The sequence below is a fragment of the Sceloporus undulatus genome, chromosome 6, assembly GCF_019175285.1.
Source record: "Sceloporus undulatus isolate JIND9_A2432 ecotype Alabama chromosome 6, SceUnd_v1.1, whole genome shotgun sequence".
NCBI lineage: Eukaryota > Metazoa > Chordata > Lepidosauria > Squamata > Phrynosomatidae > Sceloporus > Sceloporus undulatus.
Genome location: NC_056527.1, coordinates 36,921,703 through 36,929,770, shown reverse-complemented (window position 1 = coordinate 36,929,770; position 8,068 = coordinate 36,921,703). Strand labels below are relative to the sequence as shown.

Genomic DNA, 8,068 nt, shown 5'->3' with positions numbered 1-8,068 from the left:
ATTGTAAGCCACTCTGAGAGCCTTTAAATACCATAAATAAATAAATATAACTAATAGTCTCTGGCAAGATTGCTCAGCAATGCCAGGTGCCTTATATCTAGCTCCCTTATCTCAGCTGCTGATTGCCTAATGAGTGTTTCTCAGCAAACCTCTTGGAACGCTGAAGGCACGCCCTTTCTGATCTCTGGCTAAAGGTAAGAACCTCTGTGCTCTGCTGCTCTATGTCTCCCAAGTCTGGCACTTCTACTGGGGCAAGGCTGGGCTGCTGAGCCCCAGGCTCCACTGGAGGAGATCCCACAGAGCTAGGGTCTGGCTGAGCCAAATCCACTGGGGCTGGGAGAGTAGAGCTGGGACCTGGCAGGGCAGAACTGGGGCCTGGCACAACCTCAGGTCCTCCTGCACCTGAGGAGCCAAGTCCTCCTCGTTGTCCTCCGAGTCCTCCTCCTGGCTGGCCATGACACCCATGTTTTTGTACTGGAGGAGAGAATATGGTAGCTAGCAATAATTTGTAATTGATATTGAACAGGAAAATCAAAGGGGTCTTACCTGTCATTCCATGCTCTGAAAATTTAAATTGATAGCAAGCTTTTTTAAACCAAACTCTGGATTTCACCTGCTGGTTGGGGAGACACTCCTGTAACAGGTAAAGATTGTGAGGTTTGAACCTCTCTGAGCTTCATTGTAGATTATGGAAGAGCTCTAATTTGGTCATTTCCAATTTTGGTGGGGAAATACCTTTTGGACCAAAAACAGGCTCATAAAGGGAAGTGTCCCCAATTCCTTGATTCTGTGCCTTACATGGTCTCAAAAGATGGAAATGAAAGCACGGGGCAAGGAAGTGCTTCCCACCCCCTGGAAGTTCCCCATGCCTGGCTAAGATGACCAACCATACTGAACTGGTATGACAGAAGATGGGAAGGCAAAACAGAAGTAAAAGATTGAAGAATTTGGGTTCTTTTTCATGTGCTATAGCTTGAGCTAAAATTTAATACAAATATTAACTATGGGTTTTCATGACTGATAAGTGAGTCAGTTTGTATAAAGATAATAGTACCAGGGATGACATTAGGGGGGTGGGGGTGCAGACCACACCAGATGACACCTGAGAGGTGGCGTACACCCCATGGGGTAGTACACCCAGTGGGACTGACACAACTACCAGGTGAGGGTCATTCAGCAGCTATGCCAGACCCTAAACAGGCCATCTGGAGGCTGGGGGAGGATGCCTTCTGGTGGGCAAGCAGCCATGCCAGACACTAAATGAGCCATCCAGCTGCCATCTGCTACTTAGAACTATGTGAATGACAACTATTCTTGAGGATCATTCTGTAAGAAGTCAAAAGGGGATGGAGAGATGTTAACACATGTGAGGGCACTTTCCTAAAAACGTATTTAGATATGAAAGATTATGCAAAAATATGCATTTTTGATCTAATGCACATTTACCATCCTTTATGATGGAAGTATTGGCTAGTAATGGATAAGAGTCAAATGGATATGAATTCAACTGCTGACATTTTTTATCTTATGCACATTTAGCTGGATGTCACTTCCCACACATTCACTAGTATTTACTCTGAGGTAAAATTGTAGAGAATTGTAGCCTGAGCATTGTTTTTCTGTACTAAAATTAAGTTTGCAATTTTGCTAACTATTATAATTCAGGTCCAAAACACACTGCCGAAATTATCCAGGTTAAGACCACTTAAAGTACTAGAGAATCCTGACAGTTGTAGTTTATTGTAGCATCAGAGCTCTCTGATAGAGAAGGCTAAACATCTTATAGTTCCCAGAATTCCCTAGCATTGAACCAGGGCAGTCAAAGTGGTGTTAAATTGGATTAGTTCTGCAGTGTGTTTTGGACTTCAGCAGATTTCTTCTGACAATTTAAGCTTTTTAAAATTAAATTTTATAAAAAATAAAATGAACTTGTTTTGTGATTATTTTCTATAACAAGTAGTCACACTGCTACATATTTCTAACAATCACAGCCAAATTCATAAATGCATCAGTTGCCCTCTTCACATGTAACATCTCAATTCACATCAACAAAGGAACAAGCAGTAGTGTTGCTTACAAGTGTTTATGGGGCTGTTACCTTGTCAGATGTTACTGACAAGGAGAGTGGAACTTACAGATGCATCAGAACTCAGGAATTTTGGGACTGGGACATATGTATTCATTTGTTATGTAATGCAAAAATGATAGTAAAGAGGCAAAATTATACCCAATAGTGAATCTCTAACTTGCGTTTCATTGCAAAGCCTTGTAGTGTCCAATGGTAAGGTCTTACCCATTTTTAGTTGGACTGAGTGAAGAAGCATTCAGTTTAAAGTGAACTTTTTGTGTGTGGCAAAACTGAAAATAAGTGCAATCACCACAGTCTCTCTTCAGTGGTTTCATAAAAAGCAGCGCACTGTGGATTCATCATCCTCCCATTTCCACTATATTACAGTTCCAAATTCTTTGCTTGGAAACCTTTGTGATGGAAGTACTGACTAGTAATGAATAAGAGTCAGCTGGATATGAATTCAACTGCTGACATTTTTGTCACCAGGGTTTCAGATTCTTACCTAATGACACTAGTTGAGTGGAGCCACGTGCATAGTTGCAAAAATATTATGGAGACATATCCAGTCCATTAGGCATCCATCCATCCAGCATTTAGGCATTCTGTATCAGAAGAGCAGTGAATGGAACAATTGAGCTAAGCAATGTTAAATAATGAAACATGGCAACCATTCTACTTATAGCACTTCTTTATCACTGCTGAATTTCAAGGAAGCATATTTCTGAATGTCAGAGTAGGATGGTATGTATCTAATAGCCAGGGTAGAAGCCAAGATTTGGAATGAGTATACAGTATTCTTCTTATTCTGGATTTCATTTTTGTTGTTGTATTAGGCATGCCACCAATGTACAGGTTCTCTCTCTTGAGTTTCCCATGATTCCATTATGAAATTAATAAAATGCTTTTCTTCATGAGAATAATGAGAAGGTTAAATTAATATTTGAAATTTGGCTACTTTATTTATAATGCTTGTGGTTCATTTTCCCTCCATATGTTTCAGATATTCTATTTGCCAATGGCTTTCTTTATTCCACCTTCATTGTATGCGGTTCATCTCCAGTTTAATCTGCTTTACCAATTCTGGATACACACAGAGGTAATCTGGGATTTTAAGCAATACATGAACTGTTAGTTTGTAATTGTGTTTTGGAAAACTATTAGTAGCTGATTTATTACGTAAGGAAGTCTTTTTCTGACTTCTTTAAAGAAAAACATATGCTCATTTTATTCCTGATTTTAGGATATATAAGGAATAAAATAAGTAGAGAAAACAGGAGAGCTGTATTTATAAGAAGCAATGAAGCCAGTTGGTCCCAATTAGTTAAAAATGTTTTTAACTCTAACAAATCCAAATAATGTATTTCTTTGGTACTATGCTATATTTCTTTAATATACACACAACTGTATATTAAAATTGCTTCAACACAGATACAGCATCTTGAAACATTAGAAAGATGTTTCAAGAAAGAAACAATACTTTGTTTAGATTATTTTAAAATTACAGTTACAATCAAGTTTTGTTGCTGTCTTCTATTTCTTAAATGATTACTCGCTGAGAAAAACTGCATTTGGCTATCATGTGTTTTTGTGTATTTGTGCCAATATCCACTAATATTCTGCTCTGATTACTCATTAGCTGGCAACTTTTTTTTTACTTTTTAGGTAAATCTAGTTTCAAGTATGATTTATTATACACCGATGTATATGGGTTCCTCTTTAGATTTCATAGCAGTGACCTTTGTTACATTCATACCATTATCTTTGTTCATAAATAGTTTCAGTAGCTGTTTTGCTCTGTTGTTTTAATGTAGTATAAGTATACAGTATAACCTAGGATGAATTAAGGCTAACCTGCTGCTTACTGTAGATTGTTCTACATTAAAAGCGAACTTTCTGTGTTAAGATCCAAAGATGTCATGTCAAGCAGACACAGTACCCTAAGGATTTCTCTGTTCCTGAAAGTGGTTGGCAATTCCTGAAGTTGGTGGTTGTTGTTGTATGCCTTCAAGTCATTTTCAACTTACGGCAATCCTAAAGTGAATCTATCACATGATTTTCTATGTAGGGTTTGTTCAGAAAAGGTTTGCCTTTCCCTTCCTCTGAGGCTGTGAGAGTGACTTGCTGAAGGTTACCCAGTGGATTTCCATGTCCAAACAGGAATTCAAATTCTGATCTCCAGAGCTGTAGTCCAATGTTCAAACCACTATACAATGGGCCCTCATTACCACTAAGATTTGGTTCTAGGAACTCTCTCCACTCATTGATATGAACATCTGTGGATTCTCAAGTCTCATTAAATACAATGGGATAGTAAATTCATGTCTTTTATATAATATGACAGAATTATGGTTTGCTTTTTGAAATTTACATATTTTAAAAATATTTTCAAGCCGTGAATGGTTGAATACATGGGTAAGGAATCGGTGGATGCAGAGGGCCAACTGTACCATACTGGCTCACACAGTTTAGATCCTCCATAAAATTCGAAAGTCTAGGTTAATAGACTGTCTTAACACATTGGTTAGTCTAGATAGCAATTCAGTGTATATCTACTATAGTGATGGAAATTATATAGTCTTCCAGAAGTTGTTGGGCTGCAGATTCAAAATCCATTCCAGTACTGGAAGTGGAATGGTGGGTGCTTGAGTCCAACATAATCTGGAAGACCACATGATTCTGTTAAGCAGCGCAGAGCTGATGCAATCCCCTTGTGTCAGTATTTTATATGAGACTAAAGTAGGATGCTTGAGATTTCTTTGGGCTTTTGTTATTTATGGCCAGATAGTCATAGCAGTCCATTCCTGCAGAAGCCATACTTTCTGCCCAAGGAGGAAAATTGATTGGCAACTGTGGTAACCATGGGAAGAAATAGGAGCTAGCCCTGAATGATTTGTTTTCAAATATTTTGCTTCTGTAGGGTTGTGGTCCTCAGAGCTAAAAGTACTATGGAAAATTAGATTCCTATCCTGTAGCTACAGGCAAATCCCACTGTGTCATGCTTGGCAGTTGGAGACTTGAAGAACCAGGACATCGTTGTAGTGAAAATTCACTATTGCTTTTCTCCAGGTTCTAAGACACACAAAACTACCCCACAATGGTTAGAATCAGCTCTGAGTTTTCCCAGGTTAAACAACACTTTAAAAGTCCTTTATCCAGCCCCCTCCCCACGTTTGTAGTCAGCACCATTTGCCCATTTCAAAGGTGTGCTTTGATGTTTGCCCCTTCACAGTTTCTATCTCTCCACCATCTCCCAGGAAAGGAAGGCACTATCATAAACAGTCATAAACAGCCCAGTTCTCCTGCTACAGCCATCTGCTCCAATCTACATCCTCTTCATCCACCACTCTTTGTTTTCAGATTCCTATTGGAATCATAGGAACATGAAACACTAGTATTGCCCCCCCCCTTTCCTTGTTGCCTCTGTGGCCTTTCTCAACTTGTCACTACCTTTATCTCAGCCAGCATAGAGGAACCTGATGGGATATTGGCTTGTGAGTGCTTGGAGTCAACTAACTGAACTCTATGGGAATGACTCCCAAGTAATGATAAATGGGATTCCAGTGCACAGCATCTGGATTAATAATTAATAATTTTAAAAAACATCATTTTATGATGAAGAGATGGACTATAGAAGGGCATTACTGACATGTACTGAAAATTAATTTAGATAGGGTTTTCACAATTTGCTGCCTCTGACAAATAATTGTGAATAACCCTATATTATGAAACATTTAATACTAGAACAAATACTTATCTGCTGTTTGTCAGCTTTAAGGTATATTGTTGCTGGGGTCCCCCCCATATTTCATGGTGCATTTTAGTTACTTTTAGTCAAGTAGACCACATATTGCTATGAAGAGGCCCACATCGTTGCATCTTAATTACAAAAATGCTGTTTTCAGATTTCCTGTGCATATTGCTTTGGCTTATGTGCTGTCCATGTACGCTTGGCCTTTTATGTACAATATACTCCCTGTTTTAAAATTATTATAAATCTGAAGGTTATACTAAACTGCTCTGGTAGTTATAATAAAATACCCAAATCACAATGGGCTGTTAGGGCAAATAAAACAGTCCTGCTTTTTATAAAGAAAAGGGTCCAGGTGTTACGGTGACAGAAATGAAGGTAATTTTATTCAGATGTTGCTGTCTGACAGATGCGAATTGTATATTTATATTTAATTATGTGTGCTTCCATTACAAAAATATCTCTCTCATCTTGTAGCTACCTCTATTGCAATATTAAATCATGAATAACTGTGCTGGACATGAATATTCCAAAAATCTTTTTTACTGTTAGATAAATGATTGTCCTAAGTTCATAAAATAAGTAGTTTCCAGTTATTCCTATCCAAGTTATTAGAACAGTCTTAAACACAAGGGGGCTACCTTTGATATTAAATTATTAGGCTATAGATCACATCCTAAAGCACTAAGAGAAAGCCCTGTTTGTCAGTATTCTGGAAAAGGTGAACAATATCACTTATGTAAGAATAACATTAAGATAGGCAAAACCAGGAGGCGATTGTCTGACGGGTGAAACAGATGGGCCAAAGAAAACAGTTTCCATCTGCTTCAAAGGCAGGGCATTTAGATGACACATACCTCCAAAGTGGGAAGAAACCAGATTGAAGCTGCAATCCAGGGCTAAAAATCGGTGCAAAAATAACCTGGGGTATTCCGATTTAGCCTGGAAAATGCTCACTTTCGACCCTGCATATAAAACACCCCGACACGAGAGTCAGTGTGAAGATGCAATCCATCCTAACCCTAAAGCTGCATATAAATGCACCAGTGCAGGTATGCATTAAAAAAGGATGGTTGAGGGTGCCCTGCTTACCTCTGCTGAGGGCAGCAGAACAGGGGAATATGCAAAGGAGTAGTCTAGAGTCTGCTATAACTGGCCCTGGTCAGTATTCTGGCTGTGGCATTTTGAAAATTAAACCACCAAATTATGCTCACACGAGAACTGCATAAATATCGGTTGAAATAATGATTCAGGAACATAAATACACATCAGTATAGATTTAGTTTATGCATCTTATATAAAATGTGTTCTGAAATGCATAAGCACAGTGAAGAAGACAATAAATGTGTGACTAGTTTCACACTTGTTCTGTTTGCAACCTTTTCATTTGCAAACATTCACAAAATGTTCATTTTCTGAGATGTCAAAAGAACATGTTTGGAAACTTCAGATGAAGTGAGGTTTCAAATAAGGTTTCAAGTCAAGACCTCTGCGATTTCCCCAAATGCAGGTAACTTGACTGTGTAATTTGTGGTATGTTACATTATAAAAATGTTAATGGTTTGTATTTTTAACATGTTATATTTTAATATATAACTGTTTTAACTCTTAAAATTGTTTAATTGGGTTTTAAATTTTATATTTGTATATTATAAAATTGTAGTACTATTTTTGAATTGTAATGTTTTATATTTGTTCGCTGCTTTGAGTCCCTATGTTGGGAGAAAGGGATATATGAAAATTATTATTATTGTTATTATTATTATACGTTAATGATGTCATTGTGGTTGGTAGTTCCATACTTCATTGCTTTTGTGCCAGGTCAATGCAAATAAAAACATCAAATGTTTGCACACATTTATGTTCATAAAAATGATATAAATATTGCCTATAATAATATTTGATGAACATAAATACCAATCAAAATAATTTTAGATTACAGCTCTGAGGGAAAATATTTTATATAATAAAAATAATTTATTTATATACCGCTATTCCTACATAGATCATAGCGGTTTACAACATAAAATGATACAATTATAACAACATATATCTCCAACAGTGTAAACAAACTACCCATACCAGTTAAAAACTATACAAAATACTCTAAAAACCATTGTATTGCAACCATTAAAACCATACCATTATTTTAATGAAATACATCAGGTAAATGAATAAAACAATGACAATATGAATTATATATATATATATATATATATATATATATATATATATATATATATATATAT

General features: G+C 37.0%; 1 protein-coding gene across 3 annotated transcripts in view; it reads left to right on the top strand.

Moving 5' to 3' along the window:
* AGMO (alkylglycerol monooxygenase) overlaps positions 1-8,068 on the top strand; it is a 160,916-nt gene that overhangs the window by 61,213 nt on the left and 91,635 nt on the right. For all 3 annotated transcript variants that reach the window (XR_006104790.1, XM_042476869.1, XM_042476868.1), the window contains exon 5: positions 3,072-3,167. Coding sequence is in view for 2 of the 3 variants with exons in the window: in XM_042476869.1 (XP_042332803.1) it covers positions 3,072-3,167 (96 nt within the window). In the remaining variant the exon portion in view is untranslated. The remainder of the gene's footprint in view (positions 1-3,071; positions 3,168-8,068) is intronic.